General features: G+C 35.9%; 1 protein-coding gene across 12 annotated transcripts in view; it reads left to right on the forward strand.

The window, feature by feature from the left end:
- The window catches only part of c2cd5 (C2 calcium dependent domain containing 5), a 182,365-nt gene that overhangs the window by 23,441 nt on the left and 141,427 nt on the right, over positions 1-17,497 (forward strand). For 7 of the 12 annotated variants that reach the window (XM_039761597.1, XM_039761585.1, XM_039761586.1 and 4 more), the window contains 2 exons: positions 1,899-2,105; positions 11,185-11,273. In XM_039761597.1, coding sequence (XP_039617531.1) covers positions 1,899-2,105; positions 11,185-11,273 — 296 coding nt within the window. The remainder of the gene's footprint in view (positions 1-1,898; positions 2,106-11,184; positions 11,274-17,497) is intronic. The other 5 variants (XM_039761593.1, XM_039761594.1, XM_039761596.1 and 2 more) reach the window with 1 other exon arrangement.

Below are 17,497 nucleotides of genomic sequence, written 5' to 3' on the forward strand. Positions count from 1 at the left end.
TTGTTTATATTTTTGTGTGAGTAAACCAAAAAAGACAATATTGTATTTTAATTAAAAGGTAATTTTTACAATATAAAGAGTCTGATTTCACTACCAGATTGCACCAGTAGAAGTATAGTATACAGTATACTGCACTCTACAGTAGTGGTGATGTGCTAATTCTGTATAAGTTTAATAATTTTCATAAACTAGTAGATGTGACACAGAAGCAACTAGTAATTGTGTGAAGAAAGTGGTTATTACTCAAAAGGTAGCTCTTTTTTCCCCATACATAGAGAAATCCAAGCAAAATGGCACCTTTTATTGGCTAACTAAAAAGATTACAATATGCAAGCTTTCAAGGCAACAGGCCCCTTCTAAAGGCAAGATGTAATCACACAAGCTATTTTTATGGTTGTAATGTAATTTACAGTTCAACATAATTATGTTTAGACTATAAAATTAATTGATTAACATGTTGATTATAACCTATTAAGCAGTCTGCTTATAAAAGTAATTAGTTGTTTTATTTTCAGTGTCCTTTTTTTCTTAAAGGAGTACTCCTCAAAAAATGATGTTTTTTGTTACATACCATATGTAGTGGTGACCATGAAAAATTTTTAATCAGATGTTTTAATGCAGAATACAGATATACTTTTTCAGAACTCCATTAGGGTTTAGTTTCCTGTTTGTGGCATGCACTGATTATTCTGGACGTGTATGTATGTATGTGTGTGTATATATATATATATATATATATATATATATATATATATATATATATATATATATATATATATATATATATATATATATATATATATATATATTGTTTTAACATTATTTTAGCAAAATATGTGTGTTTCTTATGTTTTGACCATACAACTGGATAACTGATTTGTGAACTATGCAAAATGAATAATGTGAGATTACCACATTTTTTCAATGAACGTTTTTCACATCATTTGATATTATGCATCATTGGTCACTATTAGCTTTTATTATATATAAACGTTTATATCATAAACACTAGATTAAAATTCTTCTCAGCCACCACAACAAACATCAGGTCAGTAACATAAAAAAATGGGAGTATTCCTTTAACTACTAGAATAGTCTATTCAAATGCCATTTTATTCCTTTTTTGTAATTAATTGTTTTAAAAAAAATTAAATTCTAGACAGAATGTAAGAAAGCAAAATATATAAATGTTTGAATCTGTTTACAAAGTGAACCTAAGCACTTACAGATATAGAATGTTTGAGGACAAATTCTTACCCAAACTGTTCTCTCAATTCTAACAAAATATACCATCAAGTACTAGATTAAGAAAATTTTGTCATTTAAGAAAAAAAAAACATGAAATGTGCCTTGCACATAATTCTTTTGTTTTAATAAAAAAAAATAAATTCTGAGATTATACTTGCTTTCCACCTTTTAAAAATATCTCGGTTGTTTTTAGTGCATTGCTTAAGTAAGGCACAACAAATCAATACAAATTTATTAATGATGTATATTTTGAACAACTAAAATAATATAAATAGCATTGTGGAACTGAGGGAGTGCTGCATATGATATTTAAGTTATTTATTTTTATTTGTTACTTAAATTGCCAGTGTTTTAATATGACTTTAACATCGATTTAGTTTGCTTAAGATAATTAATGAAAAGCCAGCATTCCAATCATTTGTACCATTGTCGATTTGCAACATACAGCTATGCATTTTGCCTTTTCTTATTATTTGTTGTGTCTTTTTAAATGTATGCATGTATTCCATTTTCTTTTGGTTTTTGTAAACATTGTTATATTTTCATTATGGATAACTTTTTGTTAAGCCTCAATCATGCTGTCCTTCCAGTTTGTCTGTCATACCCATTTTCTTGTGACTTCTCTTTCTTCTACCACTTTCCTTTTGCAGCAAAATCCCCAAAGGGACCAAGGATCTCCCTGTGTCCCAGCTCCCCTACCCTCTCCTCTGATTTTCCAACTCTTATAAACCCTTTTCAGCTTCATTTGGGGTCTGGGACTACACACAGTCTTACTCCTCCCCACTCTGGCCATGCAAGCCCTCTTGTGCTAAGGAAAAGTGTCTCTTTCAGTGAGGATTTGCTTCTGGCTGCCTCTGGTAGGACTGATTGTTCTACAAGTCACTTAAAGATTTCACTTTCCAATTTAACCACTAAATATTAATGATTTTTAGAATTATTTGTTTATTCAATTTTATGATACTTTTATATGGGTATTTTTAAAATGATAAATTAATCATTGATGTTTATAATGGTTGTTACATAGAAAAAGATTTTGCAGTTAATATTTACCCTAGTATTTAGATGAAATTAATGATTTATTGAGCATAATTATTTTATAGGTATGTCTAAATTATTTTCTGTTTTAAAGTGTTTTCAATCCATATATTTTTATAAGTTTTAACACTGTATTTTGTTTTTTCACTAATTTATTTTTTTCTTTTACACTTAGGATCTGCAATTAATCATATTATCTTTACTAATACTGGTTTTCATTTTTTATTTTTTCATTATCGATATATTAACTCTAAATGTGCATTAGTATGTCCCTCCCTAGATGCATGCTACGCTGTAATTCTTTAGTATAATACAAATTTATTTCAGTGTACTTTTTTTAACCAGAAATAAAACTCTGGTAGCCTGATTACATGTACATTTTTTTTCTCTGAAATATTCTTAAGCTTTACAATCAAGACATGCTCTGTGTCATAGTTGGATAAAGCAGGTTAGAATGTTGTAAATTACTGTTCCTTTAAAGTTTTATACAAATTAACACCCTTTCTGCTGTAGTTTGCTATTTGCAATTGCAGGTTAGTCTCATTGTATTCTTGGGTTGTGGAATATGGATACAGAAAATTAGTAACTGACTTCAGACAAACAGATTGAGCCTGACAGAGTTAAGTTGACCCGACACTTACTGTGTTTAAGCTTTTTAGCCTCCTTGACACCTAGCATGATTGATTGATTTAAACAAAACAAATTTTTTTTGTAACAAGAAAAATTACATAATCTGATAAAACTGCTATTGAAAGCATGTCTGGTAGTGCCATTTTCACATGCTAATGATTTGAGTAGCTTATTACAATAGTGTGTTCATCCTTTTCCATATAGTCTGTCACTGTGCTACTCAGTAGAGAAATGACTTCATATGATATTTCTAACTTCTCAGGGCTAATGAAGTCAAAATACATTCTTTTGCATTATGGCTGTAATACCATTTTAAAGGTTACATAGAATTTAACATTTTAGATATTAAACTGTAACTGCAAATATGATTTTCTTTGCCAAGCCTTGCAACAATAGCATCAAACATAAGGTTATGATGTCCTAGAAAGAAACTTTGCTAAAAGTAGTGGTCTTATTTATTTCTATGTATGGTTATTTTTTCTTTTAAGTACTTTATTTATATCTTATTCCTTGAAGGTTTTAAGTAAATTAATAGCTGTAAACTGGCCTAGTGTAAATGAATGTTCTGTGCAGTGGACTGGTCATTGTCCAGGGAGAGTTCCTGCCATACCTCTAGTGCAACCTGGAAATGGCAGTAGTGATCTTCTTCTAGAATTAAGTTGGTTTAGGAAATAAATTAATGTTGTTCAGTATATGTCCATTTTCAGATAATCATTTTATTCTGTTTAACCAGTATTCAAGAGAACAAAAGCAGATTTTGATTAAAAGTGAATACTAGCAAGTGAGATGGTAGTTTTTGCCAATTTTGCATAGTCATTTGATATTTCTTTTAAGTGTTGATATTGAAGGGACATAATTTTCACTATTAACAAAGCATATTTTCTAAGAAAGTCTTTACTTATAGTATGCATAGGTGTATATCTGAGAGACAAAGCTAACAGCCCTAATCACATTCAAGTGAACCACTACCAAACTCGCAACCTCTTATGAAGAAAAGAGGCATTGTAACTCATTGGGAAAGTGAAGCCTGATGGTACTCTAAATTGCAAAAATATTTAAATTTTCTTTCTGAGGAATGGTTAATCAATAATCGATTTGGGAATAATTTTGCAACATCATAAGATAGCTTACTGAATCTTTGCTCGTCTTTTGCTGCTGTTTTGACATATTTTACTAGTCATATTTGGCCTTTTTGTCATATAGCTCTCTGATGTGTGTAAGCATTGGAGTTTTTTTTTAATTATTTATCTTTAGGAACACAATAAATGCATCATTGTATTTCTTCTCTGAATATTTTTAAATGGGTTGTGTGTCACTGTTTATTGAAAAAGGGGCATAGTGTTCTCTACAACAATGTAATACTGACTTTATTGTTTTCACTCCTAGTTTAAAAGGAATTTTTCCAGCCAATAATGTTTCAGCTGGAGTTAGTGTTGGTATTACTGCTACTGCTACTACTAATTTGGCTGATGCCTTTATCCAAGATATCTTGCAACATTTGAGATAAAGCTGGTTACATTTAATTTGAATTTCCAATTAGAACACAAGCCAATGAAGTGACTTGCTCATGGTCGCACAGTGTCAGTAGCAGGATTTAAACCACCCTCCTCAATGTTTGTTAAAATGCATGTTTAATGCAACTGAGTAGCATCAGTGAATCAAATATTTTGAGCTTATATTTTTGTAGCTTATACAAAAATGTGTCCAAGTGAGCTTTCCCAAATTAATGGAACCCACCCCCCACCAAAATCCTAATCTGCCTTGTTCTAGCATGAGTTTGTATGATTGTATATATCAGTGTGCCATGCAATAAACTGAAGAATTAAGTTCCTGTGGCATGTATGTCTTTTTTTATTCAGTTTTTTACTTCAATAAAAAGGTAACATTTTTGTTAATATTTTGAGTTTATTTACCAAGAGGGGCACAAAGAAAAATAAAAACCGATACTAACAAAAATCTACTGTAATAATAATAACAATAAAGTATAGAGAATAATTTTAAAAGTTCCTAAAACTATTACTGATTGATAATACAAGTGATTATATGATAGAGTTATATTGTTTCTGCAATAGCTATGGCAAGATGATAGAGGCGAAGGAAATGACAAAATCTCCAGGAAGTGAAATCCTGGAGAAAAAAAGCCCATGGTCTTCAGGGGTTCAAGAATAAAAATGTCTTGTTGGCATGGGTGGGCCCTTCTGCACTTTATATTATCCAAGTAATTAGTCATGCTGAGCTGCTTGCTGCCTTTATGATATTTCAGCATATTTTGATTTATTACTTTATATTCGGTGTTTTGGTTGATTGAAATCTATAGATGGTTAGAGGAGAGAATTTTAAATTGGATATAAATAGGCAGCATCTTATGTCTGAATGATTTTAACTTCTTTATTGTAATGTTAGCTGTAAAGCCAATACAAATGTATTTAAAAAAAGACATTTCTATTAGTTTAATTTGTAAATGTGTTTTTAGTGTTGTCCGTGTAATGCATTTGCCAAGTAAATGTTGCATGTGACTAAAACTGCTGCAGTTGATTTACATGGTTGTCCAAGTCTTTTCCCTTTTTTTCCCATATAATTTTCTGGCTGTGCTTATTGCAGCATAAAAAAATGTGCTTAAATATTTCTATGAAGCTGATTTTGTTATAGAATTTATTCCAAAGAGCTGTTTTTATTTGAGCAAAAATTGCATCCAGTTTTTAAGCTTCTTTTACTGGATACTAACTTATGTTTTGCTTAATTATTAAATAATAATGCTCTCTACCCCTGTTTTTTTAAACTTCGTAGCTGTGCAAATAAACAATAAATATTTGATTGCTGCAAATTAAGCAGTCACCTGGGTGCTACAACAGCACAGCTTTCAGAGAGTCTTTTTTTTTTTTTTGAGTATTTTTCTCCCTTTTGTACGTTGAGTCATTTTGAACGTTGCTTTCCAAACCCCCACCCCCATGCTGGGAGAAAAAAGAATTATGTGGCAAATTGGTGCTTCAAAGTTTGCTTCATCAGCTGGCTTTAAATTTTGATTTTGTGCATCAATATTCATTCAGAGATTTGATCATACCCTTGCTAACAACCACTTTTTTGCACTTTTTACAGAGTACAGAATAAAAAGTTTTATTCTGCAGTATAACTTTCTGTTATGTTAAAGATAAATCATATAATATATGCTGCATGTTATTCATACATGCAATTAAAACTTTCTCTGTACTATGTGCATGTGAATGTGCTACTAATACCTCTACTTTGTTTACTACTACAATAAATGCTTATGTAGAACAGGTGTTTTTAAGTGCTAACCCAATAAGGCCGTCACATTGCTGTTCAGTTAAGCTACTTAACAGTGTGCTGCTTAAAGCTGGATTTGTGGGAAAGGATTCTGTAGACACAAACCATCCTAAACTTTTTCTTTCCAAATTGCTGGAAATAATGCTCCTTTTACTTTTTAGAAGTGACTGACAACATGACTTTGATGTTTGTAAACTCTTTCTTAGTAATTCCTGTTTTTTTAAAGCTGGTGTGGGTTATTTTTATACTTAAAACTTTAGGAGCATATGACACAAGAGATATTGTGTACAGTTTTTCAAATGTATATTCAACTATTACCCATGCCCATACAAATAATAAGATTTTAGTGAGAAAACAAATTCCATTAAATCTTTCCTTTCCCCAACTCTTGCTCTTCTAATCTAGACCAAAATTGGCAGTAATTGTGGGCTGACTACCACATAATTACATTGTAACAACTAATACAAAATCAGCAAAAACAAAAGAGTGCAACAAAGATGTTACACTATTCCTATTTGATTCTAGGATCTTTCTCATGCACTCACCCTAATTAGGGGTGGTGTTTCCTGAAGATAATCAATCTTCGTGAATAACAAAAGCGATAATGAGTGACGTAGGAAAAGAATTAATGAGTTTTATGAGTGTTTAAAGTACTTCTTTGTTGGGCTTCTTCCCAGCATGCATGTCGGAAAAGAAGACTGTTGATTCCACATACTGTATTTTGGTAGTCAAATGTATGCTACATTGTCATACCAGACATGTACAAATATAAAAAAAAATACAATTTTGACCAATAGTTAAAACTAATTAAAAATATTAGTCAAAAAATCTATAAAATGTAATGCTGTTTTGTTGCCAAAAAAAAATTAGCAAGCAGCGATAGGAAAAGAAAGAAACACTTCACAAAAGAGGAGTTAAAACTACTTATGGAAGAGTTGAGAAAACATAAAGACTTGTGGAAGCTCCCATGGACTTGTGCAAGCACCGGAATTGCATCTTCTGCATGTGCAGAGTGTGCTGTAAACAGTGTGTGTGCTTCCTAGTAACCTGCCACAATCAAATGCACCATCCTTGCCGTCTGACACACCAAAGTTAGACCACATATAAGCATCACATGTGCTGCCAAGCTACTTGGCCTAAATGTCGGCAAAAAGTCTCTGATGATCGGTTGCATATCATCTGTAAATTTAATGCAGAGAGCCATTTTCAACAGCTGTAGATGGGATTCAAGATGCTGGGAGTATAAAGAGGGATGGACATTGCATCCACTGCACCTATAATGCCAGGCATGCCTGTAGTGGCATGAAACCCAATTTTAGTGTAAGGCAAGGCACAGTTTTGCTGATGTCTTGATCCAGGGTGACTAGCAACATTTGAGATACAATTGGTTACATTTTTTATTTGTTTGTTTGTTTTTCCAGTTGCAGCGCAGTCAGGTGAAGTGATTTGTTCATGGTCACACAATATTACTAGCAATATTTGAACCCACACACTCAGGGTTTGTTGCGTGCAAGGTGCAATGGTAATCTGTGTACTGCATCCACATATTTGGACACAGCAGACTTGCTGAGACATGTGCATCACCAGTGTTCTATGGGATTCCACTTGTGGTGCAGAAACAGTGAGCTGTCAGAAGCTGCATAGTGGAACTGATGGCAAAATTCTGGTGTGTTCGAGTTTGTCTTACGCTACACCAAGGTGGGTTATTATTACATAATGAGTTTTGATTAGTCAACTCATTAAAGATATAAACCGTCCCTTTTGTGCTAACATATAAACTACATTATAATTTTGTGTATATTACAATATCTGTCTATTATTAAGTTATCCCAATAAGAATGTTTTTTTATCTACTTAGAGTGGCCTCTGTCTCTTTGTGGCAGAATCCCAGGCATAAGTCTAAATAAAGAATGCTTTAAAAAAATAACGAGTCATTCAGTGCTCTCAATAATTTACAAACAAGATTAAGCACTACTTCAGTTATGAAGGGTTTTGGGAAACTTGCTAATTAAAAAGCAATCTTAAGTATTAGATAACAATGTACTTAGCATTAAAACTTTTTGGGAAATGCACTTCAGATCAGTTAATTTAAATGTATTTATTTTTAATATTTGTAAAGTCAATGTACTTGTGAATTCCTTTATGTATTGTTTATGCTAATTTATAAATTGTTTGATTGATAAGCTAAAGCAAACCTGTTTTATTTTTTGTTTAATATTACCCTAAACTCCAGTAAAAGTTTTAATGTTTATTATTATAATGATGGATCACGGTAGTTAAGTAACAAGCTTAATTTGTTTTTTGAAGTAAGTTATTTACTTTATATATACACACTGTACCTTACAGACCTTTTCATTTATAATTAATTGTATTTATAGTTAAATTAATTGTGATTATTCTGAATAATAGATCCTACATTGAAATTATCTTCTCTGTGATTTAAACTCGGCATCCATCCATTTTCCAACCCGCTGAATCCGAACACAGGGTCATGGGGGTCTGCTAGAGCCAATCCCAGCCAACAAAGGGCACAAGGCAGGAAACAATCCTGGGCAGTGTGCCAACCCACCGCAGGACACACACAAACACACCCACACACTAGGGACAATTTAGAATTGCCAATCCACCTAACCTGCATGTCTTTGGATTGTGGGAGGAAACCGGAGCGCCCGGAGGAAACCCACGCAGACACGGGGAGAACATGCAAACTCCACGCAGGGAGGACCCGGAAAGCGAATGCAGGTCTCCTAACTGCGAGGCAGCAGCGCTGCCACTGTGCCACCGTGCCGCCCATGATTTAAACTCAAATTTTGTATTTTTTTAATGTGACATTTTTAATGTTAAAAAAACGTTTTCCAACTTTAGTTCATAGAACCACCTTTTACATTTACAGCTTTAAGTTTTTGGGGAAACCAGCTGAACCAGCTTTACACAATGTTCTTGAGTGATTTTAGCCCACTATTCCAGACAGATTTTCCCCAGGTTTTTTAGGCTATGCAACATGCTTTTTCAAACAATGCTGCAAATTCTCAGTTGGACTGAGATTCTGGCTTTAACTTTCCCATTGTAGGGCATTCATCTTTTTGACCATGAGTCACATCAATGTTAATTAAAACCAAGCTGCTGTTTTTTTAGTAGACTGAAATAGATTCTCTTGAAGTATTTCTTTATATTTTCCACCATCTGTTCTTCTGATCTAACCAGATGTCCAGTCCCAGCCAATTAAAAACAGCCCCACAGCATAATGCTACTACCACTGGTGTGGTATTTATTTTAGATGTGGGCTTCGTTATCTCTTTGAACTTTGGGCAGAAACCTCTATCTAGGTCTCATTTGAACATTTTCCTGCAGTACAACTGGGTGACTTTCATATCTTTTGGCAAACTCCATAAATGCTTTCACATCTGAGTAATGGGTTTTGTTATGCAGAGCACCTGATGTGTTTGAGTGTCACACTTTTACACCAGTCTCAACTACTGAACTCTATAACTCCTTTTAAAGTGATTGCTGGGCTGTCCGTGACTTTGTTTAAAAATCTTTTCCTTTTTGTGTAAGTATTTTGAGAAATGACTATATGTAGAAAGAATTTGGTGGTTTGACAAAGCTTATTTCCCAATAATTTGATGAATGGTACCCACTGGGATAGCCGAATGTTTAGAATTTGGAACTTTTTCCTAATTGTTTTTATTTTTTATCTCTACCTTTTATAAGGTAGTTGTTTCATACTTGTGTAAACACAGAACTTCCATAGCCCCAGGATCAGAACAGACAGAATTTATTTTCTAACGTAAAACATTGTTTAAAAAAGACTAATAAAAAATAATAGAAATTTAAGCAAACCTTTAGTGTTGGATTTTTTTTTCAGAATTGGTCAAGATTTTGAATACTTTCAAGGTACTGTATATATAGATGTTCAGTATATTGTGGAAGTAAAAATTTGTGCTCCTTTTTCTTGGAATCCTATTCTGTCCGAACAGAGAAAACGAGAGGTTATCTTGTTTCCTGATCTAGCGCACAGATAAAAATTAAAGTACACAATATTGCTTCTCTTAATCTAAATTGCCTGTTTAAATATTGGGGAAGGCATTCATTTATTTTATTTTATTTTATTTATTTTTTAGTTTAAACAAAACACATACTTTAGTGTTGCACTGTTGAACTCTTTTGTTTAAAATTCTTCAGAAACATTTTGTTTGGCTTGTATGAAGTCTTTAGTTTTCTATTTTGGTATGAATCTTTTAAATATGCATTGAAATGATGAAAATTATTGTGGACTGTAGTGCTCATTAAACAAAAATGAATATTCATTATGTCAGATAAGTTGATATGTTCACGTTTTTAAAAAACTTGTCAGATTAATCTGTGAAAAATTGATTAAAAATGCTTTTGTTTTGGAATTAGACAAATCTGGGTAAAATTATTTTTCAGACAGCAATATCAAATTGTTTACAAGACCTTCTTATTAGAAGAATGTATATTAATTACATATACTTGAATTAAATGAAAATTCTTAATTTACTCATTAGCAAAATATTGGATAGGTTATATTTCACCCAAACAACAACTATTGAGCTGGTTGATGATTAAAACATTGACATCAGATATAATTAATTATATCCACTGCTTCATAATCTTTAAGTTTTCTTGCATTTTGAGCTCTACAATATACATGTATCTTATGTCTTTGTTTACAACCTCCCTTAGAAGCTATTTGTAATCTATTTGTATCTGCATAATAGTTTTTTTTAAATTATTTCCATTGTCCTTTTTTATTCAGTCCTTTGGCATAAATGTTTATTTTGGCATTTTGAAATTCTGAAAATTAGTTTCTTTTAAAATAGAAAATAAATTTTAATATTAAAAATCCCAAACTTTATATAAAAAAAATAGCATAGCATTGAATTTAGTGGGGTTTTTCTCCCATAGTGCGTTTGAATTGAAAAGTATCTGTTGTCTGTATAATACCAGTATTCTGTTTTCATGTAGGAATGGGCAGTGGTGGAAGTGCTGGAAAAGACGGAGGACACTTGAAAACACTTTTAAGACAACAGACTCAGTCAGCACTTGAACAGAGGGTAAGAAAATATATATATTGCTCAAAAAAAATAAAAACTTTTTATTCAGAGTATAGCATCAGGTCAGTGAAACTTCTGGGATATTGATCTGGTCAGTTAAGTAGCAGGGGGGCTGTGTTATAAGCTTAAGTTTAATGTCACTGTCTCTATGCACACTGGTATGTACTTATTGATACAGGCAGACCAAGTGTGGTACACAGGGTCTAAGCATTTAGAATTGCCAACCAGGCATTGGATTAGATATCCAAAGACAACTGGAGGAGTGTATAGTCAGCCTAAACACAGAATAGTATATTTCTGTCCTCTGTCAGCACAAAATCTTCTTTCCTTGTTGGGAGAATGAGAACTGCAGTGTCAGCATTGTACTATTCTTGTTGGAGGTGGGGTTACGTCTTTACTGTCCTTGTTTGAAGACCAACACGTGAAGCAGACAGTATAAAAGGCTTGGACAACAGCCAAACCCTTTGTAGCTGTCGGACCTCCGCCCGAAATCCTCTCACCTTGGTGACGAAAAATGGCAAACTGCATATATCCAGACTCCCACACCTGGATAGAGTCTGTCATAGGCTTCCTGTCTGTAACCGTGTAAACACCAACAGTAAAGTAAGCTAAAATATATTTTTGTCATGTGATTCTTATACCGCCATAATCACGATGGGAGGAATATCGCCTTTTCTGTCATATTTCTATCTTTTTCGGTTACTTAACATGCTGCAATTTCAAAAGAACACATTTCTGGAGAGCTAAGAACTCTTAAGGAAACAGGCTGTTAATCAATTCAGCTGTTTTGGTGTTAATGAAATTAACAACAGATGCTATAGAGGGGCAACAATGAGATGACCCCCAAAACAGGAATGGTTTAACAGGTGGAGGCCACTGACATTTTTCCCTTTTCACCTTTTCTGACTGTCTTTTCACTAGTTTTGCATTTGGCTATGGTCATTGTCACTACTGGTAGCATGAGGTGATACCAGGACCCTACAGAGTTTGCACAGGTAGTCCAGCTTCTCCAGGATGGCACATCAATACGTGCCATTGCCTGAAGGTTTGCTGTGTCTCCCAGCACAGTCTCAAGGGCATGAAGAAGATTCCAGGAGACAGGCAGTTACTCTAACCCATGAGGGCCCAACGTCCTCTAGTGAGCCCTGTGCTCACTGCCCGACCTTGTGGAGTTCGATTGGCATTTGCCATAGAATACCAGAATTGGCAGGTCCACCACTGGAGCCCTGTGCTTTTCACAGATGAGAGCAGGTTCACCCTGAACACGTGGCAGACGTTACGGTCTGGAGAAGCCGTGAATTAACGTTATGCTGCCTGTACCATCATTCAGCATGACCAGTTTGGAGGTGGGTCAGTCTGGGGAGTCATATCCATGGAGGGATGCACAGATCTCTACAGGCTAGACAACGGCACCTTGACTGCCATTAGGTATCTGGATGAAATCCTTGAACCCATTGTCAAACCCTATGCTGGTGCAGTGGATCCTGAGTTCCTCCTGGTGCACGACAATGCCTGGCTTCATGTTGTGAGAGTATGCAGACAGTTCCTGGAGGATGAAGGAATTGATACCATTGACTGGCCCCCACACTCGCCTGACTTAAATCCAATAGAACACCTCCTGGACATTATGTTTCGGTCCATCCAACACCGCCAGGTTGCACCTCAGACTGTCCAGAAGCTCAGTGATGCCCTGGTCCAGATCTGGGAGGAGATTCCCCAGGACACCATCCGTCGTTTCACTAGGACCATGCCCCGACTTTGTCAGGCATGCATACAAGCATGTGGGGGCCATACAAATTACTGAGTATGATTTTGAGTTGCTACAATGAAATTTTGCCAAAATGGACTAGCCTGCCGCATCATTTTTTCACTTCGATTTTTGGGGTGTCTTTGAATTCATCCTTCTGTAGGTGGATAATTTTCATTTCCATTAAACGATGTGGCATCCTTTCATTCCTAACACATTGCTCAGTCCATATCAGTATATATATCTAGCATGATTTTTTTCCTATTGAGATCTGATGTGTTTTCAAAGTGTTCCTTTAATTTTTTGAGCAGATTATAGTACATAATGCTATAACATTAAAATAATATGGGCTTATATCATGTAATTCTGTTGAGGTGTGTTGATTTAACCACTGTTGTGTATCATAAAGACATTATTGAAAGTTTGTTCATTGGACATCAGAATTTGGGATATACAGGCAGTCCCCGGGTTCCGTACGAGATAGGGATTGTAGGTTGAAGTTGAATTTGTATGTAAGTTGGAACAGGTACATTATTTTAATAAATGCAATTGTTGACCGACTGTAACCAAGTGCTCTGCCAATGAATGAATGATGGAGTTTCACCCCTCGCTAACCTTTTTATTATTTCTGCTTTATTTTCAATGGTGATGGTTTTTCTCTTCTTTACTATATTACCAGCACTTGCATCAGATTTGTGTTTCAGAGACATTCTTGAAGGGTGAAGACAAAAGGTTAAGATGAGCTGTTCTGCACAGCACTGTCCACTCTATCACAGCAGGAAGGCAGCTGTCAACACGTCTAGTGTACTGATGAAAGACAACTTCCTGCTATATGTGTAACAGTACAAGCACGCTTGCTATTGAGAATGACTTGGGGCGGCGAGGGGGGAATCATCACTCGCCCACAACATAGTCACCTCCACTACAGTATACTGCCTGCAGCGTCCACCCACCGAGAACGAACACGGTGCGGCCAAAGGCGGGTAGTGAATTGCCCAACCCCAGTTCAACAGGCAGCCATCCGAGGCAGACTACAATGCTACCCCCGCCGGCCCGGTCATCCTCAATGGCCTCCATTCAGCCACATCCGGGTCAGCGCTTGCAGGATTACCAGCCGTGTGTGCTGGGCGGGCAGTGGAATGCCCCCCTCCACTCCATCCAGCCTGCGTCCAGTCAGGAGCAGTAGCTGCAACGGCGTAGTTGTCGGGCAGTGAACCATCGTCCTGCACATGAGCAATAGCTGTGTCCCCGGTGACTATGGACCACGGGTCACCGCTAACCGCCAAGAGCCGCCCGAGGGACACTACACTGAGCAAAGCAGAGAAATCGCCCCCCTCCACCCACCTCTTGCAGCATCCCCAGGCCAAAGATGACGGAGCAGCAGTTACTGAGGCGCATGCGGCACAGCCGTGGCCTTATTCGTAAGTCGTAGGTCGGATGTCCGTAACTTGGGGTCTACCTGTAGTGTTCTAGTTTTGGACCTATAATGAAGGTTATGTATCTATAATCTTAAATGCCTGGATATTTTCAGATTTTGGAATATTTGCTTATAAATGATGAGATCTCTTGAGGGCAAATGTGATGAAGTCGGGAACTGCAGCCAAACCAGCTAAATGACGATTCGCGCGTATAATAATTAATATCTCTGAGCTGGTATTATAATGTATGTTGACGTGACAAATATTTTAAACTTAAGAAGTGGAGACTATGATGTACAGATTCTAATGTAGTTCCCTTTTAACGCTAGAATCCCTGAAACATACGAAAAAACTCGTAATCCAAGCCTACCTTAAATCACTTTGCACCTCTCCATCAGTGTCTTTTGATTTGTAAATGTGTTGATCAGCACAAGCAGCAAGCAGCCTGCTACTCCCACCCCCCCTCGACGGAGCTCAACTCGGGCAAAAAGTTTTCCCAGCTCAAGCCAAGGCTCCTTATCTGCATGTGACGTGCCTAAAGTTGTAATAGGGTAAATAATACAGTATATCATTATTTTGAATACATGCATTTCATGTGTGTTCCGTGTCTACAATGATCTGTGTAAATGTAGGATGAAATGCAAGGCATAAATTGTTGAACACAACTAAAGAAGAAATGTTTTTCATATTTTAGTAATAATTGACAAAATGTAGACATGATTTGTATAATGTGTGACTGAAGTCCAAATATCGAATACAGTAATCCCTCCTCGATCGCGAGGGTTGCATTCCAGAACGAAAGTGAAAATCCGCGAAGTATAAACCATATGTTTGTATGGTTATTTTTATATATTTTAAGCCCTTAGAAACTCTCCCACACTGTTTATAAATATTCTCCGCACAGTCATACAATAAACCCTTGTTTATCGCGGTTAATCTGCTCCAGACAGATAAATGAATTTCCACGAAGTAGGATTCTTTATTTATAAATCTTTATTAATAAATATTTTCACAGTTAGAGCATAGAAAACCTGTTTACGACTTTCTAAATACGTTTTTTAACATTATTAGAGCCCTCTAGACATGAAGTAACACCCTTTAGTCAAAAGTTTAAACTGTGCTCCATGACAAGACAGAGTTGACAGTTCTTTCTCACGATTAAAAGAATGCAAACATATCTTCCTCTTCAAAGGAGTGCCATCAGGAGCAGAGAATATCAGAGAGAGAGAAAAGTAAACAAAAATCAATAGGGCTGTTGGGCTTTTAAGTAAACGAAGCACCGTGATAAAGCCGCTGCAATGAAGGGATCAATGTGAAGGTAGTCTTTTCAGCATTTTTTAGAGGAGCGTCCATATCTTCTAAGCAAACAGCCTCTGTGCAAACAGCCCCTCTGCTCACACCCCCTCCGTCAGGCGCAGAGACTGTCAGAGAGAGAGGCAGAGAAAAGCAAACAATCAAAAATCAATACGGGCTGTTAGAGCTTTGAAATGTGCGAAGCACCACGCAGGAAGCATATCGTATATCATTGAGGAGTTTTATTTAATATGTAATACTTGCTCTGATTGGGTAGCTTCTCAGCCATCCGGCAATAGCATCCCTTGTATGAAAACAACTGGGCAAACAAACTGAGGAAGCGTGTACCATATATTAAAAGACCCATTTTCCGCAGAAATCCGCGAACCAGCAGAAAATCCGTGATATATATTTAGACATGCTTACATTTAAAATCCGCGATGGAGTGAAGCCACAAAAGTCGAAGCACGATATAGCGTGGGATCACTGTAAACACTTTTACAGAAAGTATAAATATATCAAAATAAGTGCGCTTTTATTGAAGAATATAACTGTAGAAAAAGAAACAGGGTTAGGGTACGTCGCTGACACGATAGCTTTGATGGTGCAGCGGTAAGAACTGCTGACTTGCAATCAAGAGGTCGTCGGTTCAATACCTAGTGTCACCGTTTTAAGTAGTAGCTTCTCTTGTTGTTTCTGTTATAGAATAAAAACATACATTTGATTTGAGTCTGTAACAGCCGGTGTAAATTTTTTTTTATTCAGTTTTATTCTCTCAGCTACATTCATGCTCCCCTTGATCTGACACTGCTGTTTTCACTTAAAGACATGCTATACCAGAGGTGAGCTCAGATGAGGATGAGGGTTCTACATCAGAGAAAGAACTGAAGCTCTCCCTGCAATAAATGTCCACTCACATATAAGAACAACACAGCTGCACCAGGCGTAAAGGTGAAAGATGGTATCGTTTGGATGCAGCAACAGGTCAAACGTCATCCTGCCAGTCAATGTGCCACATGCATGTCCTTCAAAGAAAAAGCAGGGCTTACAGAGCTCGCCAAGGTATTATGCAAAGTCCTGTTTGTGATTATGTTTTGTGATGGTCTTTATATGAAAAGCATTTATATGTTACTTATATAAAAACGACCTTGATTTATTTACTTCTCTTCCTACAGCGCAAAGTCACAAGTAGACTGTAGAGTTTCCTGTGTTTGATGGACATGGGCATGCTGACAAAATACAAGTGTAATGCCACGAAAGTTCATGCTGACACTTCAGTACGCGAGCAATGGTATGAGAATGCACTCAGACTTCTTTTTTTGGGCACATACACCGTCCAAATCCAAACACTAGCGTGAAGAGTCGCTCGCATACTGAAGTGACTTTAGCTGCAGGTGGAAGCTCCTGTCGCAATTTACGCAACTGTTGTTATGGCTCTGCTATTGTCCAGAAATGGCTCCGTCAGCTTTATGACCTTAGTGTTGGAAACTCTTTCTCCCGTATGACGACTGGAATCTTTTCCTGAATAAGGAATGGCATTGCACGTGTACTTTGCCAGCATGCCTGTGTCAATCAAACACAGGAAACTCTGCAGTCAACTTGTGACTTTACCCTGTAGGAAGATAAGTAAATAAATCAAGATAAATAACATTCGATCTGCCTTTTATATAGGTAACATATAAATGTTTTTTGTATAAAGACCATCACAAAACATAATTACAAAAAGGACTTTGCATGATACCTTGGTGAGCTCTGTAAGCCTTGCT

Source organism: Polypterus senegalus, chromosome 8 (genome assembly GCF_016835505.1).
Source record: "Polypterus senegalus isolate Bchr_013 chromosome 8, ASM1683550v1, whole genome shotgun sequence".
Lineage (NCBI taxonomy): Eukaryota > Metazoa > Chordata > Cladistia > Polypteriformes > Polypteridae > Polypterus > Polypterus senegalus.